This window comes from Dysidea avara, chromosome 9, assembly GCF_963678975.1.
Source record: "Dysidea avara chromosome 9, odDysAvar1.4, whole genome shotgun sequence".
NCBI lineage: Eukaryota > Metazoa > Porifera > Demospongiae > Dictyoceratida > Dysideidae > Dysidea > Dysidea avara.
Window position 1 is genome coordinate 12,941,910 of NC_089280.1, and position 19,378 is coordinate 12,961,287.

The window sequence follows — 19,378 nt, forward strand, 5'->3', positions numbered from 1 at the left end:
AAATTAGACACTCAGATATGCAATTTTAGTGATATTTCACTGCTAGCTAGCTATATAAATATGCTCAAGCCTATCTGTTGTTCTTCAGACTTTCTATACTATGTATAATTGTAGACCTAACATACAGGGGACACAGCATAAAACTTGCTGTATGGTTCATTTAACTATAGCTAGCAATTAGAAGTTCAAGGGGGGTCTGGGGGTGCAACCCCCAGGAGCTGCAGAATTTTTGCAATTTAAAGGTTTGAAAATGCCTTAAAATTGATGCTAAATTTTAAAGTAAAACTAGCTAGCAACTTGCAAATTTCCCCCCAAATTTCACAGGGAACCCATGCAGCATGGCCCCCCTTTTATTTATTATTATTTATTGTTAATCAGCAGGACCCTCCAGGGGTATAATGCTGATGTGCAATTACATGTGTACAATTTCAATTAGTTACTTAACTATATAAGTATGTACAAATACGACAAGTTACTTAATTATATACATATGTACAATTACAATAATAAACTATAAAAATATATACATTTACGATAAGTTACTTAACTATATACATAAAAGGGGCTAATTTTTGCTTAAATTCTTCAACACAGTCAGTCTCAATAATCTCAGCATCTAATCTATTCCATTCTGGTACAGTTCTTGGGAGGAAGGAATATTTATATACATCAATTCTTGGTTGGTAAGGTACTAGTTTAAAGTTATGTGAGTGTCGGGTCCGTAATACAGTAGATTTAAGTGGGAGATAACAGTTCGGTATAATTAATAAATCATGTAGTACTTTATATAGTAAAACTAGTCTAGCTGATTGCGACGTTCTTGTAGTGTAGGCCATTGCAAGTTTTCAAGGATGTTAGTGATGCTGTCTCTATTATTTCGTCTCCATGGTTGACCTGTGACAAAACGAGCAGCTCTATGTTGGACCATCTCTACTTGATTTATGTTGGTTTGGTGATATGGATCCCATATTGGGGAACAATACTCTAAAATAGGCAAGACAAATTGTTTATATGCTAGCTCACGTAGATGGCTAGGACAATGCTGTAGATTTCGTCGCAAAAAACCAACAGCTCTGTTTGCCTTATTGCAGATGTAATCTATATGTGGCTTCCATGAAAGTCTGTGATGTAACTTTACTCCAAGATACAAATGTTGTTCTGTAACTGCCAGTGAGGTGCCATTCATTACATACGAAAATAAACTTTTGTTATGGTGATTAGAAATTTGCATTATCTTACATTTGCTGATGTTAAAAGCCATTTGCCATTTATCTGCCCACTTTGACAGTATTGTCAAGTCTTGTTGGAGTGTTTGATGGTCTGTTGAACTGTGAATAACTTTGTATATTAAGCAATCATCTGCAAAGAGTTTCATTTGGCTACTAATACCCTCAGTTATATCATTTATGTACAGTAAGAACAAGGTAGGACCCAAAACTGAGCCTTGTGGTACTCCCGATGTGACTTTACAATAATTAGAAAAGGAACCATCTACGACAACTTGTTGGTAGCGATTGCTCAAGAAAGACTCTAGCCATTGTAAAATCTTGCCTCTAATGCCATAGAATTCAATTTTGCTTAGCAGTCTTTTATGTGGAACTTTATCAAATGCTTTGGACAGGTCTAGTATACCAACATCTACTTGGAGTTTATTATTCAATGCTTTTGCAAAGTCATCAGTAACAGTAAGCAACTGCGATTCACAGGAATGCCTTGATCTAAAGCCGAATTGACAGGGGACTAAGATATCATGAGCTTCCAAGTGTTTCATAATTTGACTTGTGAGTATGTGTTCCATTGCTTTGCAAATGATTGATGTCAGAGATACTGGTCGGTAGTTTTGTGGGACAGTTCTTTTGCCAGATTTGAAAATGGGAGTGACATGTGCTAGTTTCCATTGTCTAGGGACCACACCAGCGGACAAAGATTGTTGAAAGAGATGGGTCAGCATCGGAGTAATTTCAGCAGCAGTTTGTTTTACTGAATGTCCAGAGATAGCATCAGGGCCAGGGGATTTATAGGGATCCAACTCAGATAGTATTTTGAAAACCCCATTTGGTGATATATCAATGTTGTTTATAGATGGTATTCTATCGCAGGTTTGTAGATGACCGAGTAAAAGCAGCACAGCTAGACCACAGTAGGATTATTAATGAATAACTATTAAGCACACAGAAATGAATGAATTACAACTACAGGACAGAATACTTATAGTACAGCAAATATTAATTACATCATAATGTTACATCATTAGATTACATCATTCACTCTATTACACTCCTTCCTCACTTAATAAAATACAATGTCCTTAAGTAATAATAACTACAACTAACCCATAAAATATAAATGGCCTAACTATATTAGTTATTACCAGTCTCTGGGTTGAAACGTTTCGGGCGCCGGTGTTCTCTTTGAGGATACCTTCTCACAGTTTCAGGTGGCGTCTGTTCATTGCTTTCGGTATTACTCGAAGGGGTCTCCTCAAGCCATGTAGGGATAATCACATCATCTTCAGTTACTGGTGGAGCATCAATTACTACAGTTCCCAGGCTTTTCAGATGGTCGACATGTCGTTTCCATATAAGACCAGTATTGGTCTGTACCTCATAGGTCAATGGACCCAGCCTTTTCTTAATCACTGCCTTAACATCTGGTGAACCTGCTACATTGTTTCTTGCCATAACTGCCTCTCCCACTTTAAATTCACGCAACACATTCTTTTTTTGTGGTCATGATTCTGCTTCTGTTTGGCTTGAGCATCTATGACAATCTTGTTCTTTTCAGGTAGCAATAAGTCTAGTCTGGTTCGAAGTTTGCGGTTCAAAAACAATTTGGGCGGGTGTCTCATTGGTATTAGCATGAGGAGTGGAACGGTAAGTTAGCAAGAAATTAGAAAGTGCTTGCTGCAAGTTTTTACCACATTCTTTTGCTGCCTTTATAGCTTTCTTAAAGGTTTGAACCAAGCGTTCCACAGCCCCATTAGAGGCAGGGTGGTAGGATGCACAGCGAATGTGCTTGATGCCATTAGACTTCATGAATTGTGCAAAATCTTCAGAAGTAAACTGTGGCCCATTGTCATATACCAAGTGCATAGGTAATCCGTAAGCAGAAAATAGTTTTCTTAGCTCTGTAATAGTTTTCTGAGATGTGGTCGAATGCATTTCAATGATTTCCGGCCACTTGGAATGGGCATCAGTTACTAACAGGTAAGTCTTGTTCAAGAAAGGACCTGCAAAGTCCACATGAATTCGTTGCCAAGGTTGCTCTGGCCATACCCACGGATGTAGGGGAGCTACAGGGGGACTGTTCTTCACTGCCTGGCATGCTACACAGCCATGTGCTCTATCTTCTAGATCTTTGTCCAGCCCAGGGTACCAAAAATAGCTGCGGGCAACTGACTTCATTCGTGAAGCACCTGGATGGTCTCGGTGTAATTCTTCCAGTAGAGTAGACTTGAACTTCTCAGGAATAATTACCCGATTTCCCCATAGTAAGCAACCTGCTTCAATGGACAGTTCATTTTTGCGTTTGAAAAATGGCTTGTAGTTGTCCTCCACCTGCCTTGGCCATCCATCTTGAACAAAACGATAAACTTGGCTTAATATTGGGTCTCGATGAGTAGTTCTCTGAATTTGTTCAGCTGTGACCGGCATAGCCTGAAGTTGACCAATCATGAATGAGTGAATACAGTCCAAAGCTGCTTCTTTACGAGTACCTAATGGAAGTCTGGACAGGCCATCAGCATTAGCATGCTGTTTGGTTGGTCTAAACTCAATTGTGTAGGTGTAAGCTGACAAAATCAGTGCCCATCGCTGTAGTCGAGCAGCAGCTAGCGATGGTATACCCTTCTTATGACCCAAAATAGTAGTTAGTGGCTTGTGATCTGTAACTAGTGTAAAAGATCGGCCATATAGATATTGGTGAAATTTCTGTACAGCATATACAAGTGACAAGGCCTCTTTCTGAATTTGAGCGTAATTATGCTCTGTTGCTGTCAACGTACGTGAAGCAAAAGCCACCGGACGTTCTGAACCATCCGGAAATACATGAGACATCACTGCTCCTATGCCATAAGCAGAGGCATCTGCTGCTAGGCGGATCGGCAAATTTGGATTGTAATGGGCTAGTACTGGTGCTGAAACCAGATATTGTTTAGCCTTTGTGAAAGCTGTGTCACACTCTTTTGACCAATGCCACTTACTTCCTTGTTTTAGTAAATTATTAAGGGGATGAAGTAGGGTTGAGAGGTTTTGTAAGAATTTACCGTAATAGTGTACAAGTCCCAAAAATGAACGTAATTCTTGTAAGTCGCGGGGACGGGGAGCTTCCACTACTGCCTTGACCTTGCTTTCTAAGGTGTGTAAACCTTTTGAATCTACCCTGTGTCCCAAGTATTCCACAGCTGTACACATGAAAGCACACTTAGATTTTCTTGCCCGTATGCCGTACTGCTCTAAGCATTGTAAAACTTGTTTGACATTCTCTAGGTGCTCCTCTGGGGTACTAGCTGATATTAAGATGTCATCTAGGTAACAAATAACTTTGGGTAAGCCTTGTAGTACCGTGTCCATTACTTTTTGAAAAATTGCAGGGGCAGAAGCTACACCGAAAGGCAAACGGGTATAACGATATAGTCCTCTATGTGTGTTGATTGTTACCAACTCTCGAGAATTTGTTGACAACTTCAATTGCTGATAGGCATGAGTAAGATCAATTTTAGAAAACCACTTCCCTTCAGAAAGTGTTGAAAAGATTGTGTCAGGCTTTGGTAAAGGGTACTGGTCGACCTCAAGGTGGGGGTTGACAGTTACTTTGTAATCTCCACATATGCGGATAGCTCCTCCCGGTTTGGGTACTGGCACAATAGGAGCAGCCCATTGGCTATAAGCAACCCTCTCTAGTATTCCTTCATCTTCCAGCCGGTCTAATTCCCGTTCAACAGCTATTTGTAAAGCAAAAGGTACTGGTCTGGCTTTGCAGAATTTGGGGTTTACATTTGGCTTCATCTGCAAAGTGGCCTCAAAAGTGCTAATTTCACCAAGCCCTTCCTCAAATACTGCCTTATGGTTTTCTAGTAAGGCTTCCATTTGTTGTTCATAGTTCATTTGTGGCTTAGGAGTGGCTTGGGTGTCAGTGGTTGACATCAACTTTAAACTTTTCCAGTTGAGGTTAATTTCAGTAAGCCAATTTCTACCCAGAAGGCTAGGGCCATTACCTTTAACCACATACAATGGAAGCTGTTTGTGCTGCTTGCCATATTTCACTTCCACAATTAATTTACCCAATACAGTTATTTTCTCACCAGTGTAGGTTGTGAGGATCACTGATGTAGTTTCTAACTTCAAATTGGGGAACAGCTTGTCCTTTGCCTTGCTGGACATCACCGATACTGCAGCACCCGTATCTAATTCCATTGTTGTCTTCTGTTTGTTCAAGGTAAGCTCTACCAAAATTGGGTGTACTTTTCCACCAACTCGGTTCAATGGTGACATTTCCCCTGAATCATCGGAGTCAGGTTCTCTGATAGTCAGTTCTTTCTTGCGTCCAGTGGGTTTTCGAGAATGTTCTTTGGTAGATCTCTTTTGGTAGATCTCTCTGGCTAAGTGACCTTTCTTATGGCACTTTTTACATTCAGCATCCCGGAATCGACAAGTAGTTGCCATGTGGTCTGTATCGCCACAGCGATAACAAGATTTGGTGTGCTGCCTTGGAGCGTTAGCAAAACGCCCTGTTCTGTGAATAGTACTGGAGGTACCTGCTGTTTCATCTCCTTTTAGTTTCTTTGTATTCTTATCTGCAGCCTCCAAACTTTGTGCGAGACGTATGGCCTTCTCCAGAGTGAGGTTTTCTTCCGACAGTAGACTTTTTTGTGCAGCAGTGCTTCGTAAGCCACAGACAAGACGATCGCGTAAAGCTTCTTGCAGGAAACCACCAAACTCACAGTGGGTAGCTAATCGTCGAAGTTCAGCGATGTATTCTAGGACAGACTCATTTGGTCCTTGTGTACGCTGGTGAAAGTAGAAACGCTCAGCAATAACTATTGGCTTCGGCTCAAAATGTTCTGTTAAGACCTTTTGTAGATCTTCAAATTTCTTTTCTGCAGGTTTTGCCGGTGCCAGTAGGTCTCGTAGTAAAGCGTACGTCCGTGACCCAACTGCATTAAGGAATACTGGGACTTTCTTCTTGTCCTCCTCTATTCCATTAACGTCGAAGAACAGCTGTACGCGCTCCAAATATGCTGAAATAGTCTCTGAGTCAGGCTGAAAAACAGATATATGTCCCAGGTACTGTTTAGCGGCCATCCTCGTCGCCAGTATTCTATCGCAGGTTTGTAGATGACCGAGTAAAAGCAGCACAGCTAGACCACAGTAGGATTATTAATGAATAACTATTAAGCACACAGAAATGAATGAATTACAACTACAGGACAGAATACTTATAGTACAGCAAATATTAATTACATCATAATGTTACATCATTAGATTACATCATTCACTCTATTACAGATGGATATGAGGATGCTGGCATTTCAGGGATGCTTTCCAAGTCCTCTACTGTAAAGACCGATTTAAACTGGCTATTTAAAGTTTCTGCAATTTCTTTGGGTGTAGTTACTTGATCAGTAGGTGTCTGTAATGTGCTAATGCCAGTTGTATCCTGCTTTTGAGACTTTATAAACCTCCAAAATGTTTTTCTTCTGCTATTGTCACAATCTGAGTCTAGACTACTAGTAAGATATTTAAGGCGCTGTTGCTTTAAAGCAGATCGTACTTGGGATTGCATGTCTTTATATGCTTTCCAATCAGAAGGGCGTTTAAATCTTTTAGCTCGCTTATACAAACGTTGTTTTCTTTTAATCAGCCTTTTGAGTTGAGAGGTCATCCATGGTAAGCGACTTAATGTAGATATTTGCTTAGCTGGAATATGGTCTTTAACGATTTGTAGAATGTTTTCATGAATAAAGTTCCAATTTTGTTCCACAGTTCTAGAGCTATTTTCATTCCTTTAGCTAGGATATAATTACTATACAGTCACGCAGCTACAATAAAAAGCTACACAGCTACAAAAATACAGTATACTACTATACTGGTTTGTATGAAGTGAACGGATCATCACGTAATATACTGGTGGACAGTCACGAGACCAATCAGTATTCGAAAATGGCGCGATGTGGGTGAGACTGAAAGTTTGCTTGATATCTCGACAGGACGAGTGGGTAGTAGAAGAGGAGTGATTTCTACTGACTCAACATCTCATCCAGATGGCCACCATGTAAATGTATGGGTGTACAGCTTCTTGCTGCGAATGAATCATCTGGTTTGTCACTGCCAGCCCATTACCAGAAATTTAGTACATTTTTTGGTCGTGTGCATTAGTGTAGACAACCAGTGTAAAATATTCATATAATACAATCACTTTTGAATGCGATGTTTTTAAAGCTATGCATATGTTGGAATAAATGTCTAATGATTGAAACCAACACATTCCAAAGGGTTTGAAGCCATTTAGTCCCTAACCACAATATTATCTTGCACTAACCTCAAAATTTGCTTCCACTTAGTACACTTTCAAAGCCATACTGTGTATGTAGTGTGTGTCTGTGTGTGCATGGTTTAATCATGGCACATTTATACCTCATAAATTAGAGTGTTAACCACATCAAAGGAATACTCGAAATAACTGTTTGTTTGTTTAAACTTTCTCAGTTAAGGAACATGGTGTGAGATATAAACTGTTTGTTTCTTTTTTTTTTCAATTTCTGTTGTAATTTACAAGTACATGTTCCTTTATAGCCTGCAGCTTGTCTATACAAAACCATTCATCCGGAAGCCACAAGTCACTGACTAAACTGATGATTGTTTATAATGTGTATGCATGTGTGCGTGTTATTGCATTTTTAAATTAATTGAGTTGATTGACTATAATGTAGTCTGTATCACAACACGTATGCCATAAGTGTCTTGTCCTGTAGGAAGCTGGTCTATCACATCATATTTCAGTCGTTTTGCTTTGTTATCGCTAGCATAACTAGTTGAGCAATTTTTGGTCCAAATTTACACCAGATTTAACCTTAGATGGGTAAATTCTCAAAAAATCTTCTGTGGGGGCATGCCCCCAGATTCCCCTAGACGAGGTTTTGCACTGTGTACGTGCATATATGCTCAAAACTCCTTAGTTTAAAAAAGAACACCCATCATAATCTGCTGATTTTATTACAAGCATTTTCTAGTTCGATGTACGTGATTTTAATATACCCTGAAAAGTATACTATCTCATTTGGTGCCGGTGTCACAGTGAATATATATGTTTCCCCGGGTAACGTGTTTCCCGCACACATATCCCTAGGGATCCGTGTTTCCCCGCACACATATCACTAGGGATCCGTGTTTCCCACCAAAATCTGTCAGTGATATGTGTTTCCCGTAGCGATTTTTAAAATATTTCACCGCACACACATATCCCTAGGGACTCGTGTTTCCCCGCACATATATCACCAGGGATCCGTGTTTCCCACTAAGATATAGCCATCGTGCAGTAACTCCAAGGTCATAGGCGGCAGTGGCGTAGCCAAACCCGGGCAAGCCAGGGCATTGCCCGGGCATCAGACTTCTTTGCCCCACCATCAGCTCCTAGAGTAATTATAAAGACGTGGGCTGGATAGCTCGAGATTTTGCTAATGTTACTTAACTAGTCACTGTACAAGAATAAGTATAGCACAACTTATACAACACTCACCGTGCCATTTTCGCCGATGGTTTCCTTCTTTTTGGCTAAACAGAGATGGGGTTATCCAAGGGATTTTCCCTCCGAGTAACTTGATTGTGCACAAATAGAGGAGGCAATAAATAGAAGCAAGATCACGTGATTTCACGTGATTACAAAAAAAACTGCGCAGCATTGTGGCAAGGAGTGAAGGACAAAGAATTGGTTTCACTATAGTGGGCTGGACGGTTTACATTTGGATTAAGTAATCACGGTAGCTATTGGTGTGGTCAAAACTCGGGAGGCAAAGCAGTCTAGAGGTATTTGTGAAAGTAGCACCCATCTATCCGTGTGGATACTGCTCAGTTCAAACGGTATGGAGTACTTGTTCAGTCAGCAATTCTTTTCTTTTTGTTTCCACTTTTCTAGGCTAACAACTGTAGTGGCAGAGCATTAGTCATCACGTGATAGAGCGCCTCGTGCTTTAATTCAAGAATCTTAGTAGTCTGGTATTAAGACACATGTAGCTAGATGTATGTAATGTGTTAGAAGGCCAATAGCTAGCTAGGCGTTCGCTTCTATTAGGTTGATATTAGTCATCTTGCATACAGTAGTGTAGGATGATACATAATGCATTTTAAAAATGTTATATTGATGTCCATATGAAGATGGGCATGTGTACGTGTGTTACATAGGAAATGGCTTGCCCACCCATTGCCCAGGCATGGCGAAAAGTCTGGCTACGCCACTGATAGGCGGATCTGAGGGGGGCCAAGGGGTGCTGTGCCCCCCTGGCCCTTTTCTTGCCCCTCTTGGACCTACAGCACTATATTGATACCAGAAACTAGAATCATGCATTCACACTGTATGCAGAAGTATAGATTATTATTATTATTATTATTATCAATTTTTCCAAAGATGGGTAACACAAAAGGCAATACTGCCTGTACAAGGTGATCCCCAACACAGAACATACATTCACATGTACAATTACATACAAACAAATACAAAAGGAACATGAACTACTTAATAATTACAAAATCAATAAACCTAATTACAAAAAAAGATAATGTTTTAACCTAGTCGAGAAGACAACAGTTATAGCTAAATGTACTTTACAGTTGTAGCTAAACTATAGCTACACTGTAAAGAACATAAGGCAAATAAATTGGAATTTTTGCGCAAAGATCGAGATACTCTAATAGAGCAGTCACTACTCTAATAGAACAGTCGCAATTCTAACGTCATCAATTATTTACAATTTTCACACAACATAACAAAACTAGCTACTCCTTATTTTGATTTAGTGTACACTTTGCCATCAAACAGGTTTGTCTCAGATAGGCCGAGTAATCTTGGCATGCATTGCAAAGCATACACTGTGTTAGCTATAAGTGCTATCAAAAATGCTCTCAAATTCAAACCTAGGAGGTCTAATTTTTAAAATTTTTCTATAACTATATAGTCTTAAAAACTGAATGTCCATCATTTAACCAGCTATAGCTATACTGAATAAAGCTATATTCAAATGAATATATACAACTTGTGTACTAGAATTCCATTCTTATCCTCTTAGTGGAATAAATAAACACTTTTGTGCACTAAAACTTCTTGCCCCCCTTGACAATGTCTCCTAGATCCACCTATGTCCAAGGTCCTATGGCTAGTTGCAAACAGTACACGATTCAACCATTCAGTAGATATATTGCTATCTAGCTAATAGACACCCATGCATATTGCATGTATATAGCTATAGTTAGCTAACTAGCTATATAGCTACTATATACATGCAATACAATAATTATACTAGTTAGCTATATACTAATAATCAGAACTATAATCATTTAAAATAAACTTTGTTGCTCTTCTCTGGACCTGCTCAATAAGTGTGATGTCCTTGATATGGTTAGGTTTCCAAATCACTGAACAGTATATAACTTGCGATCTCACTAAGGAAATATACAAAGTTCTCTTGGCTGTCACTGTTTGATGCTTGCTAAAGCTGCGATGGAGCAGACCTAGCATTCTGTAGGTCCTAGGGATTATGTTTTTGTAGTGTTGATCCCAAGATAGGTCTGATGATATTATAATACCAAGATTTTTATGTGAACTATTTGTTAAAACCTGTGTGTCAGCTATTTTGTAATTAGTGATGATTTTTGCATTAATATATAGGTGGACACTCTTTTTTGGATTAAAAAACATATTATATCTCGTACTTCACAAAGTTGCTGAGTCTAAATCATTTTGAAACAATGAAATATCTCCAGGACTACAAACAGTATTATAAATCTTGGTGTCGTCAATGAATAGTAAAGTTTTACTGATGGTAACAAAAGATGATAAATCATTCATGTAAATAATGAAGAGTAGGGGTCCCAAAATACTCCCTTGGGGAACCCCAGATAGAACCGGCAAGGGGGTAGATAATGACTGACTGCATGCCAAAGCTGTAGCTACATTGATTAGTTATACATAGCTGCAAACACATGATTTACTCTATATAGCTAGAGATTGTATTTTATTGTATACATGTACTTGTAGCTACTGTTTTATTAAACTGATGCTATAGCTACATAGCCAAATCACAGCACAGTTTAGCAATTATAGCTGAATGCCAGTGAATGGTTTGGTTTCCTCCATCAACATGTACAATTATAGTGTAAGGCCAAGTCAAGAGAGCACACGTGAGGGAATCGCACGTGAGCCTGAGAGGGACCACGCCGTCGTGTTGAAGTGTTAACAAGGACATTATTAGTACACTACGTAGGCTCACTATTGTTGTAATTTTGCTGTGTAATGGTTATTACTAGAGTGGATTCTCGTTTATCCAATTGAGACTCTGTATAATAAGGCGTGGTGCCCGACAACTTGGAGGTCCCCTACCGAGATTGAAGATTAAGGATCAAGAAAGGAACAGAAGTGGCTGCCACGGCGACTACTGATAGAGATGGACGAAGAGGCAGCGCACAATAAGATGTTTCCGTGTAGTACGTGTCATGAAGAAGTGGAAGACCACGATGCAGCCCTGATGTGTGATGTATGCGAGCAGTGGGAGCACATCGAGTGTATCAAAGTATGCGACCGCCCATCAGTAGAATTGTACACATTATTGTCAGTGACGTCCAGTAAGGCACTTGTGTTCACATGTACAGCATGCAGGCGCAAGGGTACCCTCGCGCGTCAACTGGCTGAGGCTCAGATAACGCTCAGCAGCATGCGTACGCAATTGAGTATTTACGAACGGCTGCTCCAGGAGCGGCAACGTTTAGTAGAGTGTATGGCAGCAGAGAAGGATGCACTTCAATTAGAGAATACGCGCCTTCGTGACCAGCTGGCGGATGCGCGTCGAGCAAGTGATGAGCGTGGCGTGAGTGAGTTAAGTGGCAGTGGCTTGCAGGTTACAAAGCCACTAAGTGTGTTGGCACCAGAATTCGTTAGCGCCTCGGCTCGCCAGCCTGGCCACGTAGTACAGACGTTAAAGCCTATGGCTGCCAGTAGTAGTGGAGGTAGGCGCAAACTCCCTTCAGTACCTGAAACAACACCCACCACAACCACCTGCTCAATGTCACATATAAGTCCACCCACAACTCTACACACCACTCCAGCTAGATCTGGTTCCTCATTGGTATCAAGGAGGGAAAGGCTGACCTTAGATGCAGCATCCCCACAAGCTCAACCTCCTAGTAATTTTAAACACCCCCCAGGGTTCAAGGAGCTGAGAGACAGAGTGAGTAAGTTTACTGGAGATGGCAAGGAAGATTTTGAAGTGTGGTTAACAGATTTCTGTGAGGCCACTGGAGACTGTGAATGGACAGACGTGATGAGAGCACAGTGGTTCTCTTGGTTTTTAACTGGGTCAGCGAAGTCTACATGGCAGAGAACACTAAATCAAGAAGATAAGGCATCTTGGACGTCAATTGTGCAGGCTTACAAGAGCCACTATGGAGTCCACATGGATCCACGCACAGCTTATTTAAGGTGCCACGAGTTACAGTACCAGGATTTTAAGTCTGCTCAAAGCCTACTAGAGGCTATGAAGGATTACCAGAGAATGGCGCCGGACCAGCTCTCGAACAATAATCTCATTTCCATATTATGGAATAAAGTACCCTTCACTCTTCAGAAGGAGGTTGGGGAAATCAAGGACTGGTCGCTCCAAGACCTGCTTCAACGTCTGTTAAGGGCAGAGGCACGACTAGCGGAAAGAGAGCGTAGAAGCAGAGGGGATGATTGGGGAAAGGCTCGGAAGTCAGGAGGATATAATAGTGGATCAGCCAAGAGGGACTTAACTGAGAAATCAATTGAGAAGCCACCAGTTAACAAGGGTACACCCAATGGAGAACAAAGTGGACAAAAGGGGCAGGACACCAGAGGGGCAGGTGAGTTTTCCTTGAAACATGTTAAGTGCTACAAGTGTGATAAGAAGGGACATGTAGCAAAGATGTGTCCAAACACTGAGACTCCTAAGGGATCTCGACGAGTAACTACAGAAGAGAGTACTAACGAAAAGGGCACCAGAGAGTGTGAGAATGAACAGACTAACTACGAGGAATTGTGGTCCCGAGTTGTCTCAGCTGACAGAATCAGTGACCAAGGAAACCCCCCTGAGTGCCCACCAATGGTTGGACCTACTTACAAAGTCAATGTTACTGTCGAGGGTTATAAGACTAGAGCCCTGTTAGATCATGGCTCCCAGGTCAGCATAGTGCGCCGACAAATGCTACCAAGAATCCAAGAGTTGAATAATTGGCCAACTGCAATTTGTGTAGCCAAGAATATGCCTCTGAGAACTCACCCAGTGGGTGCAACTGGGCAACGGCTAGGAACACTTGGTGTGGTAGTGTTGAATGTGCAGGTGGAAACTACTGGCAAGACTTGTCCTATCCCATGTTTTGTACTTGACTCCAGCCAACCACTATGGCGAGGAGAGCTTAAGGATTGTGGAGTACTGTTTGGGACGAATGCTTTGGTAGAGCATGGTTTTCATGTGAGTTACTCAGATGGCACCACTATTGAACCTACCCCAAGGGATAGAGCTGAAAGGTCAAGTGCTAATGTGGTTAATGTATTACAGGTAACTTTAGGTGAGACAGTACACATCAAACCCAATCAGATGAAGTGGACTAAAGCAGTAGTTGATGCTCAAGGAGACTTTGCAGGAACCTGGTTGATATCACCTAACGAGGAGCAGTTAGCTAAGGAACAGTGTGATATGACAGAAGCTTTACTGGAGGATGTCAACACTATGATCAGAGTCCCATTGCATAACTGGGGAAGTTACCCCATTGTGGTGAAGAAGGGGACTGTTATTGGTAACATGGAAGAGGTTGTCGTTGTGACAAGGGATGACCCAGTATGGGTAGATGACCAGACGGATGAGATAGTGAGAGTGTGTCAGAGTGAATCTGCAGGGGAAGGCAGAGATAAGAAGTTATGCAGCGAACTGCAGTTTGGTAACACCTGCACTTCCAACGTCAAGGATGACCTTAGACTGATAGTCCGTAAGTATAATGATGTGTTTGCACTAACTGATGATGAGTTAGGTGAGACAAGTGTTGTAGCTCATGCCATTGATACCGGCACTGCACCACCAGTGAAGTCAACTGCTCGAAGGCTGCCTTACGCGCTACGTAGGGAGCTAGAGGAAGAGATGGATAATTTGTTACAGTCAGGCTGTATTGAACCCAGTACCAGCCCTTATTCATCCCCCTTAGTGTTAGTCCGGAAGAAGAGTGGAGGACTGAGAGTCTGTGTTGACTATCGGGCTCTGAATAGGGACACTGTACCTGACCGTTACCCTCTACCTCGTATTGACGAACTGATGGACATGGTAGGAAAACGACATGCAAAGGTGTTTTCATCACTAGACTTGATGAAGGGCTACCATCAGGTGAAAATGGAAGATTGCTCAAAACCCAAAACTGCTTTTATCTGTCACCTGGGTCTCTACCAGTACAGGCGTATGCCTTTTGGCTTAACCAACGCGCCAGCAACTTTCCAAAGGCTGATGGGTAAGCTATTTAGTGGAAGGAAATGGGATTTTGTATTTGTGTATCTTGATGATATACTCATTGCTTCACAGACAGTTGAGGAGCATTTGGATCATCTCCAGAAGGTGTTCCAGCAACTATGGGAGTCTGGCCTTCGTCTGAAGCCTTCGAAATGTATGTTTGCTACTGAAGAGATTGAGTACTTGGGCCACACCTTGACTCCAGAGGGTGTGAAGCCCAATGAAAAGAATGTTCGAGCCATTACAGAGTTCCCAAAACCAAAATCTACTAAGGAGGTACGAAGTTTTGTTGGGTTGGCAAATTTTTATCGTCGTCATATTCCGAACATGGCAGCCATCTCACGGCCCTTAACAGATCTTACAAGACACGAGAAGTCTACCGGAAAGCCTGTACCGTTTGTATGGACGGAAAGCTGCCAAAGGGCTTTTGAAGAAGTGAAGAAATGCCTTATCTCTGCACCTGTGCTACACCCTCCAGATTGGGAGAAGGAGTTTTTCTTGTGGACAGATGCAAGCTTAGTGGGTTTTGGAGCAGTTCTGGAACAAGGTACACAGAATGGAGAGCGAGCACCAATCGCCTATGCCAGCCGTGCGACAACTACAGCAGAACAGAAGTACGGTGTGACGGAGCTTGAATTGGCTGCATTAGTGTATGCCCTGGAACATTTTGAAGTATATCTGTTAGGCAACCAAGTGACAGTGTACACGGACCACAAGGCACTGGTGCAGTCCTACTACCTTATCTGAAGAGCCAAAGCAAAGGGATACTGGCTCGCTGGTACTTGCGGATAGCAAGATTCTTGCCAACACTCAAGCTAGAGCACAAACCAGGCTCTGCAAATGTGGTCGCAGATGCTTTATCAAGGGCACCAGCTGCTGATGTCAGGGACAGTAATGCAGTCCTTGTAGTTTCAGAGGGTTTATCAGTGGACAGGCCCAACAATTTACAGTTTGTCCAAGAGCAGCAGAGAGAGGATAGTGAGTTGGTGAAGTTAATCAAGTTCCTAGAAATCAAGGAGTTACCTAGTGATCCTACAGAGGCTAAGGTAGTGTTATCTCAGGCCAAGAAGGGGTACTATATGGTAGAAGGAGTGTTGTATTTTGATGGAGCAGATATGCCAGACCGTAGGAGGCTTGTAGTACCTAAGCACCTATGGGAGCAAATACTGGAGGAACATCACGATGCACCTTATGCAGGTCACTTTGCTGCAAAGAGAATGAACAAGAGACTGAACCAGTATTACTACTGGGCAGGAATGAGGGCAGATGTACATAGGAAATGTTCATCCTGTGTTGAATGTGCCTCAGTGCAGGGCCAAGGTAACCCTGGAAGACCCCCCCTGAAGAGTATTGAGGTGGGTGGTCCGTTTGAGTGCATAGGAATGGATTTCCTTGAGATGGACACTAGTAAGAGAGGAAGTAAATATGCACTAGTGTTTCAAGATTATCTGAGCAAGTGGCCGGAAGTCTACCCCGTGAAGGACCGCAAAGCAGAGACTGTAGCTAGATGTTTACTAGACTTGATGTGGCGACATGGTGTGCCAACACGAATAATTCATGATCGCGCAGCAGAATTTTTATCGGATGTAATACAAGAGACTGCTAAACTGATAGGATTGGAACAGTTACCTACTTCTGGAGGTCATCCCCAGACCGATGGTCTTGTTGAACATTTCAACAGAACTCTGAAACAAATGTTAGCTAAGTTAGTGAGTAAAGGAGGGAGAGACTGGGATGAGCTGCTTGGACCGGTACTGTTTGCTTACCGTACCACCCCACACTCATCAACTGGTGAGTCACCTTTTGTATTGGTGTATGGTAGAAATGCACGTATGCCAACTTCATTGGATTTTAGTGCTCCTACAGTGCGTTACCCTATTGTAGCTACAGAATATGCCAAGGAGTTGTGTAAGGACCTGAAGGCTACCAGAGAGTTGGCAGGCAAGAGTATTAGGAAAGCTCAGATTGGGCAGAAGACACAATATGATAAGGGTGTGAGAGAACGTGATTTACAGAAAGGAGACTTAGTTATGCTGAAGGTACAGCCACGTTTTAAGTTGGATCGACCTTACAGAGGACCATTTGAGGTGCAATCACTATCATCAACAAATGCTGTCATTAAGCTGGTAAATGACAAGAATGCTGAACCGTGGAATGTGTCAAGACAAAGATTATCTAAGTGCCACCCTGGTATGGAGAGGGTGCAAAAACCCTGGGTAGGCCATTCTAAACGGCTGAGACGTCGCAGAGTACTGAAATACATCAATAAGGGTATAGGCAGTGACAACAGTCAACCTGCTAAGAGGAGCCAATCAGCAGCAAGTAGTGAGAATCAACAGATCCCCCAGACTAGAACAAAAACTCGTAGTGGAAGAGTAGTCAGAACGCCGCTGCGTTTTAAGAATACTGACAGCCCCGGGGCGCGCCATGTTAAGGAGGGGGAGGTTGTAAGGCCAAGTCAAGAGAGCACACGTGAGGGAATCGCACGTGAGCCTGAGAGGGACCACGCCGTCGTGTTGAAGTGTTAACAAGGACATTATTAGTACACTACGTAGGCTCACTATTGTTGTAATTTTGCTGTGTAATGGTTATTACTAGAGTGGATTCTCGTTTATCCAATTGAGACTCTGTATAATAAGGCGTGGTGCCCGACATAGTATTAGTTGTATAGGTATAGCTAGCTATGATAATTAGAAGTGCATGTGCGCCTATGCTAACACTATACGTACGTTGCACATGACTTTATAAAGGGGAAACATATTACCCGGGGAAACACATATCACTGTGACTTGTAGGTCGCTAGCGAGTTAGTGATATGTGTGCGGGGAAACACGGATCCCTAGGGATATGTGTGCGGGAAACACGTTACCCGGGGAAACATATATCACTGTGACACCGGTTTCAGCTAGCTACTACTTTCGTAGTTTACGTGCTGGAGAAAACAGAACACCTATAATTAGTTGGATTGAGCTTTCTAAGTAAGATCAGTGCTGGATTTGCCTATTAATGACGAATGACCTAGGCAATACGTCAAAGACTGAAGCAGTTTCTAATTTGTTGGAGCATCGCTGGACATTTATGGACGGCCTGGAACCACAAGTAGATGGCTGTATTTAGCGAAGGTTTTAGCCTACGCGTTAATAATAAGGTGAAAATGATTGGTTACATACAGATTCAACCTACTTCGTAGGGTGAGTGAGTTTATTGTATGTTAAACCCATACATTTGGGCCTACTGAACCATAGTCTGTATTGCCACATGTAGACGGACTTCAATCCTACCAAATGGGTCATTTAGCCTCTATTTATACACATTTCATTACCTTCACTACAGAGCGGACATTGTACACCGCTATTTGAGATGTATTGCCAATACAACACTGTATGTCAATTTAATTTTTAATTAGTAGGCCCATGACCTCAAATTTCTGGTATTGGAGTATAATTTTTCTCTGTGAATAACAAAGAGCAAGGGTTATCCATTGGTACCCATGGTGAGTGTGGACATGTCAGTTCACTATTGGGCAGAATAGGTCCTTTCATTTTCATGTGTAAGGCGTCAAAATTCCCCTGCCGTTAAAACTGTACACTTTAGCTAATCTGTGCACATCTTTGCTCCTTTTTCTTTCTTTCTTATTTTTAACTATTCCTGGGTCTGACAAGGGTTATCCATTGGTACCCATGGTGAGTGTGGACATGTCAGTTCACTATTGGGCAGAATAGGTCCTTTCATTTTCATGTGTAAGGCGTCAAAATTCCCCTGCCATTAAAACTGTACACTTTAGCTAATCTGTGCACATCTTTGCTCCTTTTTCTTTCTTTCTTATTTTTAACTATTCCTGGGTCTGACAAGGGTTATCCATTGGTACCCATGGTCAGTGTGGACATGTCAGTTCACTATTGGGCAGAATAGGTCCTTTCATTTTCATGTGTAAGGCGTCAAAATTCCCCTGCCGTTAAAACTGTACACTTTAGCTAATCTGTGCACATCTTTTCTCCTTTTTCTTTCTTTTAAAAAAACTTTTCCTGGGTCTGACAAGGGTTATCCATTGGTACCCATGGTGAGTGTGGACATGTCAGTTCACTATTGGGCAGAATAGGTCCTTTCATTTTCTTGTGTAAGGCGTCAAAATTCCCCTGCCGTTAAAACTATACATTTTAGCTAAACTTTGCATATCTCAGCTTTCTTTTTTCTTTTTTTTAAAAACTTTTCCTGGGTCTGACAAGGGTTATCCATTGGTACCCATGGTGAGTGTGGATATGTCAGTTCACTATTGGGCAGAATAGGTCCTTTAATTTTCTTGTGTAAGGCGTCAAAATTCCCCTGCCGTTAAAATTATACATTTTAGCTAAACTTTGCATATCTCAGCTTTCTTTTTTCTTTTTTTAAAAACTTTTCCTGGGTCTGACAAGGGTTATCCATTGGTACCCATGGTGAGTGTGGACATGTCAGTTCACTATTGAGTAGAATTGGTCCATATTTACGGCTTATCATGTACTTTACTTTCCCTTACTCACTTTCTCCCAGTAAAAGAAGCCAAGAGAGACAAGCCAAGGAATGCTAATGAAGAGTGAATTGTGATATAAGTGTGCTGGTTTAGAATCAAAAAAGGCACCTGTCTTACACGTGATAAATGCCAACTGTCAGCACACGTGATACTGT

At 41.7% G+C, this 19,378-nt stretch overlaps 1 protein-coding gene across 1 annotated transcript; it reads right to left on the minus strand.

Moving 5' to 3' along the window:
• Nucleotides 1–2,360: 2,360 nt before the first annotated feature.
• On the minus strand, nucleotides 2,361–2,681 carry LOC136267493 (uncharacterized). Its single transcript, XM_066062660.1, has one exon. The coding sequence runs from the start codon at nucleotides 2,679–2,681 to the stop codon at nucleotides 2,361–2,363; it is 321 nt and encodes a 106-aa protein (XP_065918732.1).
• Nucleotides 2,682–19,378: the final 16,697 nt, after the last annotated feature.

What these genes read in the sequence shown, in the direction of transcription:
- LOC136267493 (XM_066062660.1), bottom strand. Translation starts at nt 2,681, where the DNA reads ATGGCAAGAAACAATGTAGCAGGTTCACCAGATGTTAAGGCAGTGATT.